Source organism: Notolabrus celidotus, chromosome 22, assembly GCF_009762535.1.
Source record: "Notolabrus celidotus isolate fNotCel1 chromosome 22, fNotCel1.pri, whole genome shotgun sequence".
In the NCBI taxonomy this organism is placed as follows: Eukaryota; Metazoa; Chordata; class Actinopteri; order Labriformes; family Labridae; genus Notolabrus; species Notolabrus celidotus.
The window spans coordinates 21,076,416-21,100,078 of NC_048293.1; the positions used below are offsets into that span (position 1 = coordinate 21,076,416).

The 23,663-nt window shown below is 42.6% G+C and overlaps 1 protein-coding gene and 1 long non-coding RNA gene across 3 annotated transcripts; both read left to right on the plus strand.

Moving 5' to 3' along the window:
- Positions 1 to 5,480: 5,480 nt before the first annotated feature.
- LOC117806572 lies at positions 5,481 to 8,865 on the plus strand. The gene is made up of 3 exons (XR_004629692.1): positions 5,481 to 5,524; positions 7,235 to 7,307; positions 8,629 to 8,865. It is a non-coding gene; the product is annotated as an uncharacterized LOC117806572 (long non-coding RNA).
- A 4,958-nt stretch (positions 8,866 to 13,823) lies between these two features.
- On the plus strand, positions 13,824 to 23,613 carry fosl2 (FOS like 2, AP-1 transcription factor subunit). 2 transcript variants are annotated; one of them, XM_034675524.1, is made up of 5 exons: positions 14,738 to 15,266; positions 15,835 to 15,954; positions 18,455 to 18,709; positions 19,028 to 19,135; positions 20,837 to 22,806. In XM_034675524.1, the coding sequence occupies exons 3-5, from the start codon at positions 18,470 to 18,472 to the stop codon at positions 21,410 to 21,412; spliced, it is 924 nt and encodes a 307-aa protein (XP_034531415.1). In that variant the 5' UTR covers positions 14,738 to 15,266; positions 15,835 to 15,954; positions 18,455 to 18,469; the 3' UTR covers positions 21,413 to 22,806. The 2 variants fall into 2 exon arrangements, with proteins under 2 accessions (XP_034531414.1, XP_034531415.1); XM_034675523.1 differs by having other exon boundaries at positions 13,824 to 15,954; positions 20,837 to 23,613.
- The last annotated feature ends 50 nt before the right edge of the window (positions 23,614 to 23,663 follow it).

Here is a 23,663-nt window from a genome sequence, read left to right on the forward strand (position 1 = left end):
TTGCCCTTCTCTCTTCACTCCACACATCAGCGCTCTGTGGCAGCTCCGCCACATCAGGTCCCCCCACCCTCCATCCCCGCCTCACAACCTCTCTGTGCAGCTGTAAACTGTTGACCTCTATCTGCTCCTTTGGCCCAATGGGTCATGTCCTTGAGGACTGTACGTAGAAACACAAAATGAGGCGCAAACGGAGCGCTCGCCGCAGCAAATGAGATAAAAGCAAAGGGTGAGCGAGGGTGAGCGAACGAGGAAGAGAGGGAGAGGGAGCTGATGGTGGGGGGTGGGGGGTGGGAGGAGGGTGGGGGATGGCTCATGCCAAGTGACACAAACCCCCCTTGGCAGCCTAATTAAATTTTCCACTTTTCCACACTCACATTAAGCCTCCATCGAGCCAGAAGGAATGGACGCACCAGAGGAGTCGACCCCAGGACGGAGATCAACCACCACCCCTCCTCTTTCTTTCCCAATCCCCCTTTCAATTCTCTGATTTGTCTGATCGATGATGAAGGTCTCAATCAATACCTTTATTTCTTTAAAAAAAGAACTCACTTTCTCATTTATTTAAGATATGAAGGCTTAACGAGAGGTCCGTTTCAGCGAGTCTTTCCTGATTGACAGGCGTCTCCACATATCACAGTCAGGAGTGATTACCGCTCACTCATCAATCATTTCCTTTATCCACTTATAACAACTGACACCATGGCGGTACGCTTCAAAATATCCCTCCACAAACCCGGCAGTAATGTAACAGACACTTTATTTCACTGCAGTCCTCGACAAAAAACAGCATCGCTTTCCAAAACACAGCAGATATGATGGTTTGATAGCAGCTGAACTCTGGGTGTGAGAGAGGCCTTGGAAGTAAAGATGAATGATGCTGTGTTCAGTAACACCTCCGTAAACATCCAGCAGAGGTAAACTGATCTTCTTCAATATTTACCTGAAAGCTTTTCATTAAAGCAGGAGCTATGTTTAATTTAATGTTGATTTATTCAGTCAAATATTTTGTTCTTTTTTATCTTTGAGGAACTTTCTTTGCTTTTTCCAGCAGTGTTTTTGCTCGTCTGATTAAAACCAGCTGAGCTTAAAGCCTGGTTTGTACCTCTGTGTTGACTCAACCTCGTAGCTACACTATAGTGACCTACCCCGTCCTGAGCACTACATACTTGGGTGCTGTAGTGTCCTCTGCGCTCTGAAGTACTCTACCTAAACACTAGATGGCAGTGTGATTTCTATCCTATTCATATCGTCAGTTCAGCTACATTCCCTGCTTGTTTGCGCACAGGAATCTACGGCGACTTAATCCGAGCGTACCATGTTGGAGCTGCAGCTGATAAATGTTGAGCAGATCATGCAGAAAGACAATGCTACCAAGCGGGCCAATCACAGGGCTTGTGTGTGCGTTGTTTTGATGTGTTGTTGCATTTTTGAGGAGGTGCACGTCAGGCAATGCACGCAGGTTTCTTCGTAGGTGCAGGGCTTCATGCAGAAGTAAACATCAGGCTTAAAAGGGTGTCAAAACCATAGACTGTATAAATAATGGACGTAGTATCCGTGACGTCACCCATGTGTTCCTGAAGCACTGTTTTGAAGCCAGTCGGCAGCGGCAGCCATATTGGAAATGCGGAACTCAACCTAACTTCTGTCGAGCTAGTGTGAGTCAAAGAGGCAGGCTTTGAGCCTCCTTATAAACAGCTACAGTGTTCACATCTGTCAATTAAGTCAGCCATGCCCTTATTTGGGCAAAACTGGTAAGTTTAATATCTTCAAAAATACAGAGTTATGATAAAAATCACCCCCGTACAGTGTGTTGAAAGAGAAATGAGCTACTCAGACCGAAGCCGTTTTATGAACCAGGCTGTAAACATGTTTATTTCTGCTGTAAAGATCATCTTTTTTTGAATGGGTGTGTATGTGGTTTCTGGTGTTTCTGCAGCCAGCCTCAAGTGGTCGCTTGGTGAACTGCAGTTTATAACCCTTCAGCATGGGTTTCATTTTTTTAGACCAGAGGTCAAAACAGAGAGGGATTTGTTATGACTGCTAAGGACATATCAGAAGCAAATAGGTGTGCCTGTGTCGTCTTTTTCAGAAGCTTTTTGTGTCTTCCAGCTGACCGTTAATCGTAAACCCTGGAGTTATCAAACTAAAACTGTGTCACAGAAGTCCCATTTTCTGCAACACTGGAGCAGTCTCAATGCTGGATATAAACCCAGCCTGACATAGATTTATTGAGGAACCATGTGACAGTAAAAAAACAGAGAAAAGTCCAACAAGCACTTCAGGGCTTTTACATTGTCAGCTGCAGGTAAATCTCTTTAAAGTCCAGATTTTCCATTTCTATTGAAGACCACAGCCTGTAATTTCTTTGTGGTAGAAATGCTGTCTGAGTTAAATTACAGAGCAGCAGAGAGAATATTTTATTCCCCACCACCCCCTGAAATGTTAATCCTGTCTGAATGGGACTTAAGAGCTGCTTTATCTTCAGAGGGGTTGTAGAAATGACCTATTTTGGTAAAAATTGGTGAGATTTTCTCACTGAATTAATAATTTCTCTGATTTTGTATAATTTGGTTGCAGTTTAAAAACCTAATAGAATTTAAAGAGGAAGCAAAACAGTTAAAATTCATGATGGATCCAAGCAAGAAGAGAGAATGAAGTCATTTCCATATCACTTCCCTTACTTACTAAATTTTAATCAAGACACTTGATAAGTAAGATATGACCGGCAGTGGAGCCGACCTGAAACTCATCACTGACATCCTGCCGTCTGATACCACAGTAGATTTGCAGCTGAGGACCCAGATAAACCGAACTGAAACAATGAGGATTATTGTGCAGTGACGATAAGCTTCAGAGTGGCAATGTAAGAGACTGAGCGAGATACTGGCACACATAAAGATGAATACACAAAATTGTGTTTGTTGACACTAAGAAATGTAAGATTGCATCTAAAGACGAGCCAGCAGCGCTAATCTGCTCCTCAAGGCTACGGCAGGACACAGAGGAAGTTTGCCTCTGTGATAAAGCTGGAGCAACATCGCAGAGGTGTTTTGTTTTTGAGGAAAGAAGGCTTTCTTTTCAATCCGGAGAAATTCTCATCTTTAATAGTAGAGATGTGAACACTTACAGGATTCTCCCGTCTTTATCGTGTCATGTCAAATTGCAAATTAATGCTCCTCAGTTGGATGTGTATTTCCTGCCATTAACACGAAAGCCTTTTAGAAGTCAGGTGATGGAGCACAGAGCCTAAAGAGACGAAAGCTTTGTAGTGAAGTGGATGAGGAGAACAACTTTACCCAGGATGTGTTTAAAATTTGTGCACGAAAAGACAAACGTGAATAAATTAAACTGCACAAGTTACGCCAAATAAATAATACGTGTTGTGATATAGATTTTCGTGCATCAACAGGATCAAACTATGACTGTATTTGGTTTTGTTTCTCATCTTGGTTGTGTTCAAGAAAGGTTGTGGTCTTGGTTAAAGTACTGATAAATGGTCATTTTTAATATGGGCTCAAATCATAGACTGTATGAATAAAGGGCATAGTATCCGTGACCTCAGTCATCTGTTTCTGAAGTGCTGTTTTGAGGCCAATCGGTGGCGGCAGCCATATTGGAAATGATGAACTCAACATAACTGCTGTCGAGTGAAGCCTCCTCGCCAACAGCTACAGTGTTCCCGCCTGTCAATCAAGTCAGCTATGCCTCTCATTGTAATCTAAATATCTTCGAAATTGACGCTTTATGAAAAAATTCACCCGTACAGTGTGTGTCGATCGAACTACATTGGTGAGGTCCAGGCTGTAAACCAGGGGTGCATCCGGCTCGGCTGGTGGTGAAGCTTTCAGCGGAGTGTCTGCCCCCCTGGTGGCTGGCTGCAGTATAGGTCAAAAACTCTGTCTCCTGCAGTCAAACTTTAAAAAATAAATACACGTGATACGAATGTTTCTCACATCCGTATGCTGTGGTGATATGTAGTTATTATTTGACTGTTTTGTGCTCAAGGCCTCTTTTTCCTGAAAAGTTCCTTTTTCGTTAGTTATTAGAGTTTAAAAAACGGGGTTTTACTTCCGGGTTTCCTTTGATTCACAGCCACCGTAGAGGGAAACTCCAAAGGACACACAGCGTCTTGTGGCGCTACGCTGTAGGGCGGAGCTCGTTACAGTGGCTTCACAGGCTCTGGCTGCACGAAGGCTGCGCCCAGGAGCGGGATTTTTTGGCTTCAGAACCATACAACGGGAAGAGGCGGAGCAACGCTGTCCATTTTTATTTACAGTCTATGCTGTAAACATGTTTATTTCTGCTGTAAAGATCGGCTTTTTTGAATCGGTGTGTATGTGGTTTCCGGTACATTCGGAGCCAGCCTCAAGTGGATCCTGGATGAGCTGCAGTTTTTAGCACTTCTGCATTGGCCTCATATTTTTAGACCGGAGGTTGCCGCCTGGCTCTAATAGAGTTTCTTTGACTTTTAGAGCCAGCCTCATGTGGACACTTTAGGATCTGCAGTTTTTTCAGCTTCTACAGTGGTTTCCCTTTTCAATAACAGAGTTTGTCACTTGTTCCAGACTTCCAGCAAGATGTATCGTTAGCTGTACTGATCAAAAATCCTGTTACATCACCAAGCACATGATGAAATGATTGCATCACCCACCTACTCACTTACTGGGTGTTTCTGGGAAATGTAGTGCAGAAATCAACAGCACTAGAATCCCAAAGAACTCCAAAACATCTTAACGGTTTTAAAGAAGCTGAGTCTTTAAACTTCAGACTTATCTGGTGGGAGTTGTTAGTCGAAGGAAAGGGTAAGAGATTTTTTTGACTTAGGTTAAACAACAGCCGAACAACTCAACCCCTCAACCAAAACCCATTAACATTCCAAGCTGCAGAGACCTCAGCCTGCTCTCAGACCAGCATACTCATAAATTACACTGACAACCTTGTTGACGGAGTGAGATAAACTTGTCCATTGTGTGTGTACTGTGGCTGCACTGAGACACGTCACTCACAAACGCTATTTGATTTGACTGTTTCGGGCCAACGGCGAGCAAAACAACGCAGGACATAAACAAAAATAAGACGCACATAAAAAGATCACGTCTGTCATGAACGGGCAGCATTTTCCTTCGCTGGGTTTCTAGCACCAGGTGGGGGGTGGGTGTTTGTGATCTTCCACTAAAAACAAGCAGTCCAGTAAAAGTGGAAGGAACACCGGGCGCCTGTTTGTTTGCGAGCTGCAGGTGGTTGTGTTGACCGCTTGCAGAAGTCCCCCGACCACTCACGCTCCTTTCTTCTTCACTCCGACCCTGTTATTTGTTCACTTCTTCCACCACATGCTCCAACATCCCCCCCCTCTCTCATTCTCTCTCTCTCTCTTTCTGCTGTTTTTGCCTGCGTTCCATTCTTCTTTGTCTCGAGGAGCAGCGTGTCTGTGACGCACTTCCTTCCATTGTATCAGGAACTGATACCTTAACGCTTGTGAAGTTACTGTCAAGCACGATTGAGAGGCGGTGTTTGCTCAGTGCAGGTAAATATGTGTCTCCACTCGTCTGTTTGTCTGTGGTCGCTCAATTAAACAGAACTGCTGGATGAATTACAGAAATAGGGCAAGCTGTATTTGAGATTTTCCAGCACAATGACAGAAAAAACAAGTAGTAGCTGAAGCTGAGTCAGCAGAGGTCACTTGGTTTATTTTCCTCCTGCAGCAAACAAGCAAGAAAACATTTGGTTGCTATGTGATGGCATTTAATAAGATGCTCCTAACCCCTAATTCCAACCTAATGGCAATTCCAGGGCTGCTCCTCTTTTAGACTGACATCCAGCAAACAATGCCAGAGGAAGCTTTGTCTCATGAAACAGTAAGAAAACATTTACTGTAAAAAGTAACCAGCATGGGTCGGAAAGTTTTCGGTTGCAACTCCTTCACCACATCTCAGCCCGAGAGGAAAGTAACCAGTTCTCTCAGCTGACATCCTCTCTTGTCTGCAATTGGCCAAATGGCAAGATAACATAATACTGTGCTTATTGATGGATCACCATAATCTAATTTCCCACAGCATTGAATGTTTTGCACCAACATGACTACTTATGGAACAAAAAGTTTGAAATGTGCTTTGAAAGACGGAGGAATGATTCAATCAAAGATGTTTTTGTGACTCAAGGGTCGGTGCTAAAAATACTTCATCCCACCACACAAGATTTAAATAGAGTTGAGGCAAAGGTGACCCTGATGTCATCACCGGGATTATCATTCACAAAAGATTAGAAAGAAACAAGCTGATTCTAGAGAAACTAGGAAAATGATTCAAGTGTTTTCACAGGCTGAGTGGTGGGACTGCCCCCTGAGAGTACAGTATTCAAATCGTCTGCTGGGGAGACCCTGGGTGGACCCAACCTTTCTCATTTGTGCTTCCCCCTTTTTTCTGTTCAGCTGTATTACTGTGCAAAGCACTGTGCAGGGAAACAGCAACAGGTGCTGAATGTAACGTAAAGAATTCCCACTTTCTGTAACAAACTGGCCTGTGATTAGAAAACGGTGTAAAACTTCATAAAACAGAGTAAGGAAAGGAATACAGCTTGACACACTGCCGCTAGCTCTGAGCCCTCCCAGCTTGTTCTTAGGTTATCTAGAAGTTTGCATGAACCAAATCACCTACACTAGACTTGTCCTCTCCGAAAATCCCTATCAGGTGATTATTTTCAATCAGAAAAACACTGAATAAAAAAGTTCCATCCATCCATTTTCATCCGCTTATCTGGGGTCGGGTCAAGGAGGTAGCAGTCCAAGCAAATTGACCCAAACATCCCTCTCCCCAGCAACACTTTCCAGCTCCTCCTGGGGAATCCCGAGGCGATCCCAGACCAGGCCGGATATATAATCCCTCCACGAGTTCTTGGTCTTCCCCGGGGCCTTCTCCCAGTTGGACGTGCCCGGAACCCCTCTCAACAAAGGTGTCCGGGAAGCATCCTTATCAGATGCCCGAACCACCTCAGCTGACTCCTTTCAACGCGATGGAGCAGTGGCTCTACTCCAAGCTTCCTCAGGATGTCTGAGCTCCTGACCCTATCTCTAAGGCTGAGCCCAGACACCCTTCAGAGGAAACTCATTTCAGCCGCTTGTATCGAAGATCTTATACTTTGGGTCAAGACCCACAGCTCATGAGCGTAGGTGAGGGTTGGAACGTAGACCGATTAAAAAGTTTCATGTTTAAAATCTACTTGTGTGATTCTCTTGCAGGACTTTGTGGGCTTGCCAACCGACTTAAACTTAGACGGTGGCCTACGAGGACAAGAAGCTCATGTGATGCATGGTAAATATGATCCTCTATTTGTCCAGCTTTTAATATAAAATCGCTTATCAATACAAATTCTTTTACACAACTTCTTCATTTTCTAATCGGTGCATTTTGTGCGGCCTCTCACCAAATCCAAAAACATGTATGTTACTAGTTTATCCGTTCTGTGCCACGGGAGAAAAATGGAGGTGCAAGATGGCGGCCTCCATGTAGGGGGGCCTGCTTCTTCAGTAGATATAAAAGTCTCATTCGAAGTTATCAATATCAAAATGATGGTTATATTCAGGTGATTATCACTAAACAGTGAACACACTTATATTCCATCTCATCCAAGTCTTATGTGCCAATTGTGCACTGTACCTTTAAAATATGTCTGCAATTATCTTTGGCAGAACTTCAGCTTCCACTAACCTTGACTAAAAGCATATCCAGTTAAGTCACATGATTAAAAGAAGCTTAAACAACATAAAACCTTGGGGAAAATGTTTTAAAAATTGCCAAAAGCTTTGTTACGATCAATGAAATTAGCAAAGTCGACCATAAAGAGTAGCTCATGTTTAAACTGGTGCAGTGCTTCTGTTATTAATGTCACTGAATGCTAACAATGCACAGTTTTTAAAAGGCTAATGTTCGCCTCTCTCCACCTTTAATTCATCCAAACTGTATCTGACAGCGAGGCTAAAACACCCCCAGAGGAGGCTGACATAACATGAACGTACCCCATTGTTTTAAACGCAGTCAGGATCGACTCCATATAAAGAAGAGGAAGAGTGTGGAGCAGCTGAAGTGCTTTTTGCATACCTGAATGTGATTGGCCTTATTGGATGATATGCAGCCAATGAATTCATGTTCTTCTCTGCACAATCCCACACTCCAGAGGTCAAGAATGATCAAATTATCCCTCTGTGCTGTTGTGTTTGACTGCTTTACATGAGTCACCACAGCAACCAGTAAATGAAATCACTGAAGGATGGTTACTTTAATTCACAGGAGCTGTCTGGTATTAGCTCTCTGTTTCTATAAACGTGTTCTCGCACAGTGGGCATCCTGATAAAACTGCTGTTGGATCTCTTTTACTCAAGTCCACATCGCAGTTACAAGAAACTGAAGTTCATGTCGTCAGAAAAACAAGTTAATAGGAGACAGTTTTGGTAAAGACTCCAGTGTGGGGGGGGGGGGGGGGGGGGGGGGGGGTCAGGGATGATATCATGTTTACAGAGCTTCTAACTTATCATGCATGTAAGGATGCACATGAACTGTGTTACTAGCACAACAATAAAGCTCACTGTCAGTCGCGCTGATTGTTGTTTAACCCACTCTCTCCTCTCCTTGTCAGCACTTTGGAGCCTGCGTGTGTGCAGCACCTGAGCTGTGAGATAAGCCGAGTGGATCATGTTGAGCTTTTATCCAGGTGAAGGTATTACAACAAGACATGTGAGTGATGCTGAAAAACAAAGGAACACAGGGGTCCAGTAATGAGAAGATATGTGTCTTTAAAAGTAGAAAAAGATTGTGAAATCTGAATTTGCTGCCTGAGAAACAATACGAATTAAAATGCAACACTCTCACATGGCTTCACACCATAAGCTACAATCATTTCAACTCAACTCATGTTAATTTATAAAGCACCTTTCATGCATTAAAGCATGCAGCCCAAAGTGCTTACAACAGTAAGAGGTAAAAGTGCATATAAAATACTTAAAAATACGATCATGACGATCAAATCAATAAAGTAAAATCAGAGAAGTATCAGAAAAATAAAATAATTTTAATAAATCAGTAAAATAAAATCAGAGAACTATCAGAAAAACACAATTAAATAAAATCAGCAAAGTAAAATCAGATAAATACAAGAAAAATATATAAAAAAATAAAATAGAATATAAGATAGAATAAAATAAATAAAAAATATGCTAAAACAATGGTCATAATGGTAATGATTTATCTGCAATAATGCAGAAGGCTTCCTACATCCAAAAAAATATATATATATACATTCATCAGTATCAGGATCACTTCACTTTGTTTGTGAGCTTCCTGACTGTCATGCAGTCTAATCAGATCCATCAGCATAACTGTGTCATCTGCACTCAACAAGGTGTGGACATTGTTGAAATGTCTGGAGAAGTTTTCATGTGTAGTGGACTCTGAGTTTGGAGACAGAACACTGGGAAGAGAATGTGGAGACTGGGGGCGAGGAGAGGTGCAGCGGATATCTTGTGGGAACAAGTTGCTATCTTGTGCGTACAATAAAATGATCTTGAGGGCACGAGGTATAATCTTCAGTGTGCAAATAATTATTTTGCGTGCACAAGATAGTTATATCCTGTACACAAGTTATTAGCTCAAGTTAATTTGTTGTGTGTGCACAATATAATCATCTTGTGGGGATAAGTAATTATCTTGTGCACAACATATATTGATGATCTTATGCACATAAGATAAATATATTCAGAGATCAAATGAAAATCTTGTGCACACAAGATAATCAACTTGTTTCAGAAAGATTGTAACTTATGTGCACAATATAATCATCCTGTACACATGATATTTAGCTGCATTGTGTGCATAAAATAAGCAACTTGATACTGCAAGATAACCATATTGTGCACACAAGTTAATGTCTTGTGTGCAGTCTTTGAGGATCATGTTCTTATGCTAAAAGCAGGATTTTTATGGTTTTAAAAACCGTCTATCAGTACTAATTAATTAAATTAACAAATACAAATGAAGCAGCAAATGTTTTTAACCCTCCTGTCATGTTGCGGGTCAAATTGACCCTTTTAAATGTCCATTTTAGGTAATATATGCCCTCCAAACTAGCTAAATACAGCATACAAATCTGGGCGGCATGTGACAGATGAGGTGTCGTGTTAATTTATCAACATCACTTCATAAATCAAAAAAAAAAATCAAAATGTAAAATAAAATAAACAAAAATCTGTGTCATGTAAAACTATTGTATTTATATTTAGGGCTTTCCAATGTACATTAAAAAAAGTTTTAACATTAATTTTAATGAAAAATGTGTGAGTAATCCTCATTGAACCATGATCTGTGAGAATTAAAGAACACCGATGCACTAAATCTTGATTTAAATGGTTAGTAAGGGAGTTAAAAATTAGATTTAAAAAAATGTTGATTGTGATTTTTGTGGTTCTGACACTTTTGGATCATTGGATATGCCCCGGGTCAAATTGACCCAGGAACATTATTGCTGTTCTAGAGAAACGAACATAACAGGAGGGTTAAACTAATGATGCATTAAGGTTCAACATTTAAATACTGCAGCTTGAGTAGGGGGGCTTTTATAGCTGATTGTCATGGTTTAATGTTTGGAGCATTGCATACATAAAAAGTTAGCATCAATCCTGCAGGAGTAACATGCAACATAAATGTAGAACATTATTTAACCTAGTTACATCTTTTAGTATTTCTCTGCAAACAGGATACATTTTAAACAATGTTCAATACCGAGTTCTTTATGTTTTATAAAATGATCACATGCTGGTTAAACATCCTCTGCAAAGTGATAAAACATCTGTATTTAATTCAATGCAAAGTGTCCAGGTTGTACATTAGAGTCACCTTTGAACGATAAACTAAGTGCAGAAAATGTACCTGGATTTATTTCAGCGCTGTCGCTGGAGCAGAATGTGAAATATGTTGACCTAAATGTTATAAAAAGATGCATCCAATATGCTGCACAACATTTACTATTTAACCTGTTGGAAAATGAACTCCTTGTCCTCTGACTTTAATCAGCCATAGAGCTGTCAACAAAAAGAAGAAACAGAGATTGAGCAGTGCCAACACTTTTTAGAAAGAAGTGCAAATTTCCTGTCATATGAGGCGTTTGTCAGTTTGTGTTTGATAATCTTTATTTTGTCAGTTTTTTCATTCATATTCAAATTCTTTTACATGGGAGTCCTGGCAGTGTGACATGCTGGTTTTTAACGTGTTTCAGGAACCATTTGGAGCCAAGATGAGCGCATTGTTGTTAAAACTGAATGTTCTTTTGAGTCCGGGGTTCCAAGAATATTTTAAGAGATGAATGCAAATTTTCTACAGCTGCACAGAGCTCTGCAGCATTCAAGGACATGTCGCCAAAACCTGATTTCACTACAGCATCACTCATTTTAAAGAACTTAACTGCCTTGTATTCACACCCTCTTCTGATTTAGCAGGCATGAAGTCAGCATTGGAGCGTCAAACTTTTGCGTCATGACCACCTGTAATGCATCATCCAGGTAAGCCTCTTGCTTGTTTACAATAAGTCCTATGAGAACTATAGGCTGGATTAGATTATGTATATGCAGCTAACTCCTCATGATGTGTGATGGAGGGACGCATGAGCTGCATAAGCCGGCCTCAGTGCGCACGCTGACCTCCAGGCCTTCACCTGACCTGACCTCCTGTGTGGGCTTCTTCTGAACTTCCACAACTTTTTGAGGAAGTCTGAATGTGTCATTAAACATCAACATCCATGAAGCTAAAGATAAATTGCAGTAACACGGCCTGACTGACAGGCGTCACATTCTGCTGTTTGTTGTCTATTCCAATTTCTGCGTGATATCTCATTATGTACTTAAAGATCAAAATTGGACTCGTGTAGGAAGAGAACCTGTCACCGTGCCATACCTTGCTCTGCCCCAAATTGACGCCGGTGGGTGCATCTCAAATGATATTAGAGCATTAATTATAGGACTATGGCAGATTAGATTTCCCCGAGCAATTTAGCAGAAACTCTGTCGCTTAGCAACACCGCTGCCGTTCAAAAAAGCGGCGTGGCTGCAGATGATAAACATTAATCATTAATTAATATCCTTCAGATCAAGATTTATTGAACATCTGCGTGCCTTCACATCAGCAGGAGCTAGAGCTCTGAGCAGGGGCGGCGCCAGGAATTCTGGGGCCCCTGAAAAGGTGTCTCAGTGGGGCCCCATCACCACAGCCAACCCTACAAAATATAACATGATGCTATAATACTTGTTTATTTGCTTTCAACAAAAATATAGAAGAAGAAATAAGAAGAAACGTACTTTATTAATCCAAACCCAAAATCCAATATTCAATTTTTTCACTCATGTTGTTTTTAGGTCATGTTACACACACAGTTTTTTGGTATATACTCATACAATCATGCACACACACATGCAGTGGACATGCACTTTGGGAGAGATGTCGGAGTGAGGATACTGCCATCAATCAGCACACCCCGAGTGGTGATTGGGGGTTCGGTGCCTTGCTCAAGAACACCTCAGCAGTGCCACCAATCCACTTGCCAAACTTCGTCTATACTGGGACTCAAACCGGCGACCCTTCGGTTCTCAAGCCAAGTCCCTATGGACTGAGGTACTGCCGCCCTTTATATGCTTAAAACTATCCTGGTTGACTGACTCAAATCTAAGCTACATATCAATATTATTATTATTTTTTACAATTTCTACAAATGTAACTGCACAATATTGACCTTCAGACTGTCCACATCTGTAAACAAGATTATTTGAAGCCAAGTGACTTGTTGAATAACAACAAGGGGGCATTATTTGGTATAATCCAGGGGTCAGCAACCTGTGGCTCTTTCATCCTTATGCTGTGGCTGCCTGTGGCTTGGGAAATAAATGATCAGTTATCAATTTAAGTGTATTCCATTTTTTGTTTGTTAGTTTTTTTCAAATTTTAATTCTAAATTTGAAGATTATTGTGAACTTTTAACATTAAAATAAAAAGCAGCTTTATTTGTTTATTTTTTTGTCGCTCAAAATATGCATCACAATCTTTTAAATTACCGCCTTTTTTTAAAAAAAGCGCGCACATTTAGGTCAACACTCTGCTACACACTCTGGTACACGAAGGATGACGGCACACAGCATTTTTGTTTTGCTGATGGATAATTCCCATTCCCAGCATGTTTTTTTCCCCAGAGTTTAAAATGTTCAAAATGTTTTCTTTGCATTCAGAAATAAAATTGCACTTTCCCTGCACTTCATTGAATTCATAAGCAACACACTATAGTTTTTTATAGATAGCATAAAGGTAGTAAAACAATATATGCACTGTTATCTTCATTTTAGATGTCAAAAAGGATATGCGGCTCCCAGTGTTTTCTTTATTGTGGAAACCGGGTCCACATGGCTCTTTGAGTGTTAAAGGTTGCTGACCCCTGGTATAATCTAACCTCATGAAATAAAATAAAACTCTAAAAACCTACTGTTTACTTTCAATCAGATTCAGCCACACTTGATGTTATGAAAATATGACAATGACAGTATTTTTTTTATGCATAGAAAGCTGTTTAAATCACACTAATAGTCCATTGGATGCATTTGTAACTTACTAATCATGCATCAACATTGATTGATCAAGGCTCACGTTGTGTTCTGCAGCCTCTGTCCACTTATCTTATTGCAGTTATAAAAAAAAACAAAAGAAAAGCTTAGTAGAAAACTTTCAGACCCATTAAGGGGCCCCCCTCCCCACCTGGGCCCTAGGTAGTCAGTCCCACTACTACGCCCCTGGCTCTGAGTGACTTTGCTCTCCACACATGCAGGAGCTACGGATCACCGCGCGGGTCAAAAGGTAATGCAGCGAAAATGACACCCAGTAACTTTGGAAAGGGTGACATATTGGAGGGCTGGAGAGCTACAGTGTAATTGACGTGTTCGTGGTATGAGCAAGCAGAAAAAAAAGTCAGTCCCTCCGCGGCGAGTGGTCACCTCAGAAAACCCCCATGCAGATTATTTCCTCTCCACAACTTCCCCGACTGAAGACTGCAGCCCAAACTTTTTGATGGGAGCGACTCTTTCTGGCAATGAGATGCGCGGCAAACAGCTTTAAGAGAGCTCAGCACAACCAGTTATGGTGATAGAGATTAAAATAGGAACCATAGCAGATTGGATTATACTTAATACGCCATTTCATATCGTGTAACGTGTCACATTCTGGGCGCTGCGCCCTTGTTTATGAGGTGCGTCCGAATTACAATTAGCCCACATTTCACTGAGATTCCTTTGAAGCAGTCGTGCTCGACGCTGTGTGTAGACTTAACCAGTGGGCCACATTAATTTGACCATTTGCTGTGTTTTGTGCCATCCCTTTGCGCTTCACTCCAAATTACGCACAATGCATCGCCGCCAAATATCACAAGGACTCGATTGTACCAAAAAATACTGCATGTCCAATCTTTTGTCAGTGCTCTGTGTTACCAGGACAGAAGCCAATGAAAGCCGAGGGATGTTTAGCTCGCGTGCCCTTAAGCTGCAGGAGTAACGGGCACGAGAACACACGCAGCATCCCTCTCCTCCCTCAGGACGTGTTACCATCCTGATCCGAACACAAATGCGGATGTTAAATAATTCAAACTTTCACAGGATCATTTTAATGCTCTAAAAAAGTCACTCCTGCTGTGTGTGTGTGTGTGTGTGTGTGTGTGTCTGCGCATGTGCGCCCGAGCAGCTCTGCCTATGTTCAGTCCTTCATGTCTTCATGTATGTGTTTAAAGCTATTATGTCGTCGTGTTCCTGCACTGAGGAAGGAACCGAACCGGGACCCGCGCGACGAGAGCTTCGAGTCCGGAGTGCAGTGCGCGAGGGGAGGGAATCCCTCCAGTGTCTGACGCTTCCTTTACCAAGGAAACCCACACGCGCTCTCTGACGCAACTGCCCATTTTAGGAAACATGCGTCAATGGACCAAAGCAAGTCAGACAAATAGTGAACTCCACAGCTGGCACTGACGTCCGTATCAGAAAATAAATCTCTCCACACACATTTGAGCTACTTTGACTGCATCCCCGCTTCTCGGTTATCTCTCCGGTGTCCGCTGGGCGCAAGGCTGGTCCAAGCGGATCTTTTCTTTTCACTGCCTTATCCAGAAAACGACCCCTCCCTGGATGAAGTCGCAACGCCCAGGCGTGACGTAGGCTGTTTCGTTGGTGTTGAAAAGCAGTTGCAGTTCTTCATAGTGCCATTGAAGTGAGTCATCTCTAGGAAGTGTGGTAAATAGGAAAAGAAAAAAAAAAAGTTAGAACTGTTCCGTGAACAGCAGAGAGCTCAGATAGAGAGTCGGGCACAGAGACGGAAAATACTCAGAAGATTAGCCAGGCAGTAGGCTTTAAAGCGAGTGTTAACCTGCGTGAGTCACTCTGTAACTACAGGTTCACTTGTCTCAGCTGGATTTGACTGCTGAAGGTGTGCTACTGACTTTAGGTTCAAGTCCTCACCTGAGAGGATCTGCGATAGTGAGGTGTAGGTTTACCTGAAGAATAATACAAGCACAAAAAGTGATAGTCTTTAACAAGCAGGGGCAACACATTTAGAACATCTGGTAGTATCTGAGATGTTTTAGGTTAGTGTAGTGAAGCATATTTGCACTTTTGTCTTTGCAAACTTTTCCTGGATATCCCAAATTAACAGCGTCTCGAGTCAGAGGATTTTTTTTTCTTTGGTGCCTTTTCAAAAGCGAGGATCTTAAAAGGAAAGGGGTTTCAGCAGAGCTCGTACAGTTTACTGAAATCTTCCTCTTTCCTGGATCATGTACCAGGACTACTCCGGGAATTACGACACGTCGTCCCGCGGCAGCAGCACCTCTCCGGCCCAGCCAGAGTCCTTCACAAGCGGCAGCAGCACGATCGGAAGTCCGATCTCTACCTCAAACTACCAGGTAAAAAAAACGGGCATTTTCAATTAGCAATATCCTCATGTATTGTAATTGCACAGCCTCTTGCATTAATAGAGTATCTACCTTTAGAGAATACATTCATGTTTTTAATGTGGGTAGAAATATATCCTGGCTCTCTGAGTCGGGGTAAACGGAAGAAACCAAGAACACAGCGCGCATCGGTGACTGAACAGATGCCAGGCTGGATGTATGCAGAGTAGCATGCACTCAAAATAGATGAATTTCACAGCAATGGGCTGATTCACTTCTGATTAAATCTGTGAGTCATATACTGACCTGTGACTTCAATATAATTCATTAATTTCTCTTTATGATAAAACTAAACTTCTAAACGCATCCTACAGGTCACAGTGACATATGTGAAGTGATATGTGCTCTGCAGTGGATGAGGGACACATTTATAAGGATAGGGGCTAAATCTCTCCTGCTGTCACCTCGTAAAGCTGTAGTATTTTTTGGTCTTTGCGCCTGTAGCAGCGCGCTCGCTACGCATTTAATGTGCGTGCATTATAGAGGCGATAAATCCTTTAGAACGCCTACATCACATACCCTGAGCTGTTTACACATTCCTCCAGTCTGGGTACAGATTAAACCTTTAATGGTAAATGCAACAGGCATGTTCTGCTTGGTACTAGAATCAACCCCATACGGATAAGGTGGTTTCTAGTTTAGTCTAAACAGTTTGGAGTGCAACTGAGGAGCGTGCAAAATGCAGTTAAAGTTTGTCTTTATGGGAGATGTGCTTACACGACTGTCAAATATTGTATGATCAGTGAGAATGTCTGATTTCCCACACGGCTCTCGCTCCTCACATTACTGATTTCCTCCAAAGCGCGCACAGGCTGAGAGCGCATGCAGGGCAATCAAACCCGGTCTCCCCTTATCGAGAAAATGCCATGAAATGAAACCTCTGCGCGCGGAGAGACTGTCTATAAACACAATCCTCTGCAATCTGCCTCCTCAAATCAGCAGAAGTAAGAGTTACAGACGTCCCCATTATGGTATACATTACCGTAGGCGTGCCATAACAAGGACGCCTTGCCCATAGATTCACAAATAATAGGATATAAATCCAGGGGAGAGGAATGTTGTTTACGCGCTCCTTGTCTTGTGTTAGTGCAATTCTGTGGAAAAATCCACGTCAGGCTCAGGCAACCTGACGGTAAACGACTTTTGGCCGGTGTCTATCATTGCTCTGCTTCCCTGTAATCTCACACTGGTTGCCTGTTTCTCATTACAGAGCGCTGGGACATGACCTCAGGTTTATTGAGACATATCAAAACAAGGCATTTATTCTGCTTTTATTAGACCAACAGACCAAAAGTGTATCAGTTAACCCGAGGCTTCTTTAAATATTAAGTTTAACGACTCCAGTCATTGTCCTTCCTCATTCACATGAACACACATTCTTCGAACTTGGAATGTAACGCTCCTTTATTGACGCCAAAAATATAATTCTGGCGAACTGCTTGGCTCGTTACAGCTGGCTGCTTCCCCCCTTTACTGGAACTGAGCGCGTTTCACATGTGCTTAACAAATCCCATACACAATGACTCACCAGATAAACAAAGTTCCAATAGACTGCGGGATATCCGACGGAAAGTCGGGAATAACGGGGATATGGGGACGTGCGTAATTTACGCACACAGGCAGGCAGGCTGCCCGGCTCTTTGAAGACTCCAGAGACATGCAGAAACACACACTGACACCAGTTCCCATACATCAGTTACAGTCAGACACTTGAGATTATAATGATGAGAGCATTTAAAATGTGGATGATTTGAAGGCAGATCTCTAAATCTATTATTTGAAGGCTTGAAGTCATCATTTTGTCACTAGGTCAGAATCACAGTGTGGCTCCAAATATTCCCATAACTACAGGCAACTACATTATCTATTTTTAAATAATATTTTTTTCTCAGAGATAGTTTGACTTCATTGATTAAGATGTGGAATAATTCATGCCACTTATCAGATAATGTAAATACAAACATGCTCAGTGGAGCAGAGAGTCTGAGCCCCCACATGAGCCCCCCTCTTTAAGTTTGCATCCAGTCAAAGTGCAAATAATCTGTATGTTTTACCTTCCTGCCAGTCCAGACATGTAACACTTCTTCAGTGCTGTGTTTTGTCTCATGGTTATTGTAGTAAAGTGAGCCACACTGGACACCCTGGGCTTTCCCATGATTCACAGCATGTGTCACTGTTCCACTCCAGGGGTTACATACGCACTGTTTTGCCTATGTGAATTGAATCATTACTATAAGCTCAAAATGTGGAAAATGTGTGAATTTGATAAAGGTGGGTGGTGGTGTGTGTGTGTGCAAGTGTGTGTTTCTGCGATTGTACTGACAGCTAACAGAGGCAGAGCTCATGGTGCTGCTAGGATTCAGTCACATACATTTACCTCTTCCAGCATATAGACCAGTCCATCGCTGTTCTCCAAAAGACTCACCATCTCTCTCTTTTGTTCTCTTTCCAGAAGTACAGGGTTGACATGCCCGGCTCCAACAGTGCCTTCATACCCACCATCAATGCAATCACGACCAGCCAAGACCTGCAGTGGATGGTCCAGCCCACCGTCATCACCTCAATGTCCAACCCTTACTCCCGCTCCCACCCGTACGGCCATCACCTGACCAACGGCCCGGGGCTGCTGGGACACAACACACTGGCTCGGCCCGGAGTCATCCGCTCCATCGGGGACGCCAGGGGACGCCGCAAGAGAGACGAACAGGTGAGGGAACTAGGAAATAAGACTCAACAAAGACCTGTTGGAAGTTTTTATTTTATAATCATTTATTTATTTGTTAATTGAGCTGCATTTTACTTGGAATTGTGTGTATAAAGCAACATAAATAATTGGGTTTCTCTGGAAATACTCATTAAATATTTGTCAGTCGGTTTGTTCTGTGCCAGAATTTTTTTTGCATTGTTGGTCTCCTTGCAGACAGCCAGTACCAAGCCTTTGTTTATACTGCTGCTCTTGATTATATTTCTCCAATCAATACCTTATTTCACCCCCTCCATGTTACATGTTCTTTCTTGCCCTTAGCTCACACCAGAGGAAGAGGAGAAAAGGAGGGTGAGGCGTGAGAGGAATAAGTTGGCCGCCGCCAAATGCCGCAACCGCAGGCGAGAGCTCACCGAGTTGCTTCAAGGGGTGAGTGCAAAACCTGATATCGTAAACGTAATCTGAGCAGAATCTGTTTAAAATAAAATTACAACAAAATCAGAGTATGTGCCAGAGCGTCCTGTTCCTCTAATGCGCAAACCAAAGCTTCCTGTTTGGGGTCCAAAATTTTGCAAAGCTTATAAAATCAGAAACAGAGCAGAACAACGACAGAAACAAACAAAAAAAAAGATGTTACACAAGAAGAAGAAAAAAAAAAAGTCACTCTTCTCCAGTTTGGCAGGAGTCCAGATTTTTGATGAGTGATTAAACTCCACACCTAAATTTACAACCTCGCATTACTGGTTTGACTCTCGCTGCGTCTCTGAGTGCAAGGTCTGAGTGACGAGCTGACAGGCGATGAAAAGCTTTTTGTCTCGGGCAGCTGTAGACAGAGGTAGGGCTGTCTGCAGCGGCCCTGCCTGGCAGACAGTAACGGCAGCTAAATGGACTAATTAGCCGAATTACAGTGAGGTTGAGCTTGTCAGGCCTTAAAAAACCCCCAGGAATGGAATTTGCTGTAGGCAGCTGTCTCCATGAATGCGGGACATTTTGTAAAAAGGGGCCAATTGCTTGTCTCACAATCCCACAGAGAAACACGCTGCACACACACACACATACACATACACATACACATACACACACACATCACAGCCATTGCTTCCAGGGAAAATATAAAAGCGACGCTCTTCCATCTTCACATGCCTGTTTTTTTTAAAAACCCAAATAAGGAAGTGTCGCTTTCCAGTGAAAAGAGGGAGCATAATTTCTACAGCGTGTCCTCTTTGATCGAATGATATCGCTCCTTGTTTACAACTTCCTCATACCTTTGCCCATGAGTCAAAGTTCTCAGACAGCATGTCAGCTTATCTGTGACGTCTAGATCTGACAAAACAGCTTTTATGGGATCTGCCTTTGTCTTTTAACGCGGCGCATTAATGACACACCAGACACCAAACAATGCAGACTCATTTTCTGATCCTCGGATTCAAGCAGGAGGCGTTTAGATTTCACATTGTAAATTCAAACGGCTCAGGACAATTGTGTTTTTATTTAATGTGTCATTTGTGCTACTTTCACTGTGAAAGAAACTAGAGCAAACAAATAGTGCCCTCTTTTGGTGCTCGAGGGAAACACCCAAACAATCTGACCCCCAAAACTTGCTTCCTCAAAGGTTAAAACAGACTAAAGATGATCTGCTGCCTCTTCATTTTCATAAAATGCTGTCGTAGTATTTGTGCTTTTGCAAATTAAACATCCTTCTGGTGGTTTATCTGAACGGCAGGTGTTACATGTTGCTTCAAATCTCTCTGACGCCCTGTCATCTCTGAACTGAAGCTGTCTGATAAATGCTGAATGTGATTAAAATAGGATAAAAAATCAGCTCATGCTTTAACTATTTAAAGAAGCTGTTTTACTTTTAAAAAATTAAAGAATTATCTCAAAGATAAACCTCTTTAAATTCACATATTGCTCTGATCTACAAAAACACAATCCTTTTTTTCCTACGGATTGTTTTGTTTGTTTTTTGAATTGTTTTTGCTGTTTTATTTTTCTAATTTAACTTGGTTATTTGTTTAAATGAAGTGCAATAAGTTAATAATAAAATAAAAGGAGAACATTGCAATTAATGTAAAAAGACAGAGTCCAGTAGAACAAGCGTTAAACCTTGCTACCTGTCTCTCCTCACAGGAGACTGAGAAGCTGGAGGAGGAGAAAGCCGACCTGCAGAAAGAGATCGAGAACCTGCAGAAGGAGAAAGACAAGCTGGAGTTCATGCTGGTCGCCCACAATCCCGTGTGCAAGCTCCCCACTGACGAGCGCCACCAGCCATCCGGGCACCAGCAGCACCAGCATCACCAGCAACACCAGCAGCAGCAGCAGTGCACTCCTCTCCCCCTGACCATGCGCCCCAACATGGGCCCCCGGGCTCAGATGAACCACGTGGTGGTGAAGCAGGAGCCGCAGGACGACGATTTGGGCAAGACGCAGCGCTCCGTCATCAAGCCGATCTGCCTGGGCGGCGGTGGGGTCGGTGTTGGGATGTACTGCACAGACGGAGACAGTCTGAACACGCCGGTAGTGGCGGCATCCACCCCGGCAGCAACACCCAACGCCCCCAGCCTCATATTCACCTACCCGAGCATGCTGGAGCCCGAGAGCCCCTCGCCCTCCTCTGAGTCCTGCTCCAAGGCCCACCGGCGCAGCAGCAGCAGCGGCGACCAGTCCTCAGACTCCCTCAACTCGCCCACCCTCCTCGCCCTCTGAGCGCGGCTCGGCTCGGCTGAGAAACAAACACTGTGGCTGAAGGCATCGTGAGGATCACCCGCGCCCCCCCCGCCTCCCTCCCCTTCAGTGTCTTTAAAAAACTTCAGAGCAACAACAGTCCAGACCAAGCTGACCGTGTGAGCCGTCTCCCCTGCGCAGGGAGACCCACAAGGGCTACGCCATGTGTTTCTTCTCGTTCTGCTTCAGTGTAAAGTTTTCTTTTTTTGTTAAAGTGTGTGCACCGATCCTAAGAAGTGTCATCCCTTCGCCATTTCAACTCCAGTGTCAACTTGTTTACTGAGCAGACGATTCTGAAGAAAAAAACATGCCTGAATCTGGCAAATTGTGAGTTGATGTGACTGACTACAACTAGAGAGCGTGTTCTTAATATATATATTTTTAAAAAATGTTTAAAAGCCATGCGGCCGACACTTGCACTCCGCCAAGACGAATCAATAAATCACTAAACGAGGTCAGCGTTCGACTGGAATTTCCAACGGGAGAAAGAGACAATGAGCGAAGACTTCCTCTCAGCGTTTTCTTTGAGATTTCATAACATGGACCTTGATTCAGGAATTGTTACTACGAGTGTGTACACATTTCTGACGCTATTTCCATTTCTTTAATTGTATTTATGGCCTGTGCTGATAAATTTTATAAAGTGTTTTGTTGACGACATCGTCTTTTCCTTTATCTGCCTGTAGAAAAGCAAAACGGTCGTCCTCACCGGGCGACCGAAGCACTCCTCAGTGTTGCAAAGGATACGAGCCAACTTTCAATCAATGACTAGTTCCTCAATACTCTATACCTTCTATTTTTGCCATAGTGGCTTGACTTTACAGTAGTATTGGTGTGCTTTTCCTCAGTGATTCTGTACCTGAACTTTAAAACCTGTTTATGACAAAGTGTATGTGATTTACATTGATGTCAGGGATATCTCTCATGTGTAGTAGAACCCCCATCGTGAAGAGCGTTGCAGGACTGCCGGCTGTCGAATGGTCTAGCCAGAGTGTTGAAGAGGCGGTACTGAAAGTTGTCGCTTTATCGTGTCACAAAAAGAAGGTTTCGTCTTTTTTTCCGCGCAGATGATGTGAAAGTTTGATCAAACTCCTCCTGACACTGGATTCTGTTCTTTGTTTTTTTATATAAATAAAGGTCTAACCTTTTCAACACGGCCTCTCAGGGCAGGTCAGGTTTCAGAAAAGCCAAAAAAGGGTTTTGTGTGACACACGTTATCCTGTAATTTGTTCGTCTTTTGTCTAAAAGGAGGGATTTTGCTCAAATTTGAAAAAGCCACTGTGGTCTAGACTGTCGCCAGCTGCCAATGATGTCAACCCTGTTTATACTGTGTTTTGTAAATCTGTCTCTTTTAGTAAAGAAACGTTCAAATTCAACTCAGATGTGCTGATTTATGGCTGTATGAACACTCGCTGACGCTAAGGTACTCAGTATAAGGAAGTCTTTGAACCCGGGCCGGTCCACTTTTTGACCATAAGGAAGGGAAAACTCTCTACAGCTGGCCTGACATGAAAGAGGGGACATGTTGAGAATATTTCTGAGGTTCTATGAAGCACTTGTTTTGCATTATTTTTACATGTGTGTATCTTAAAGGGATGAGGGTTTTACATACCGTGCACTGAGAGGGACACAACAGCGATATTTGGGAGATTTTTGTTTACTTCAAACATTCCTAATAAACATGCCGGGGGGGGGGGGGGGGGGGGGGGGGGGGGGAGTTATCACAGGAATAAAAGTTAACATTGGAAGACTTTTTGTTGTGCTGGATGCAGAAAAAAAAACAGACTTTGCAATTCAATACAAGCTGCTGCTACTTTGGAAAGAACACGTGGGCTGTTTGTGGTTTAAGACGTTGGGTTTAACATCACGGGTCGTGATATTATCCTGATGCAATAGAAAATATTTCATCCGAACATAAAGAGGTAACCAAAAACATAACTGTGGGCGACTCTGATATGTCTGTATGTTTAAAATAAAGTGAAGCCCCTCGACACACATAGGAAAGCCATTGACTGTAGATCTTCTGCTGTACATGTCATCGAAGTCTGTCGCCTGTTTTGAACTATTACTTCTTTTCCAAATGCTTTAACTGTTTAAAATGATTCAAAATTAATAAAAAACAGCAATATGTATAGCAGTGTTTGTTAATTTAAATGAATAATAATAAATCATTTTCAACCTGATACTGTTGTATGTGTATTCTATGAGTTTTAGCTACAAGACTGGAGTTCAT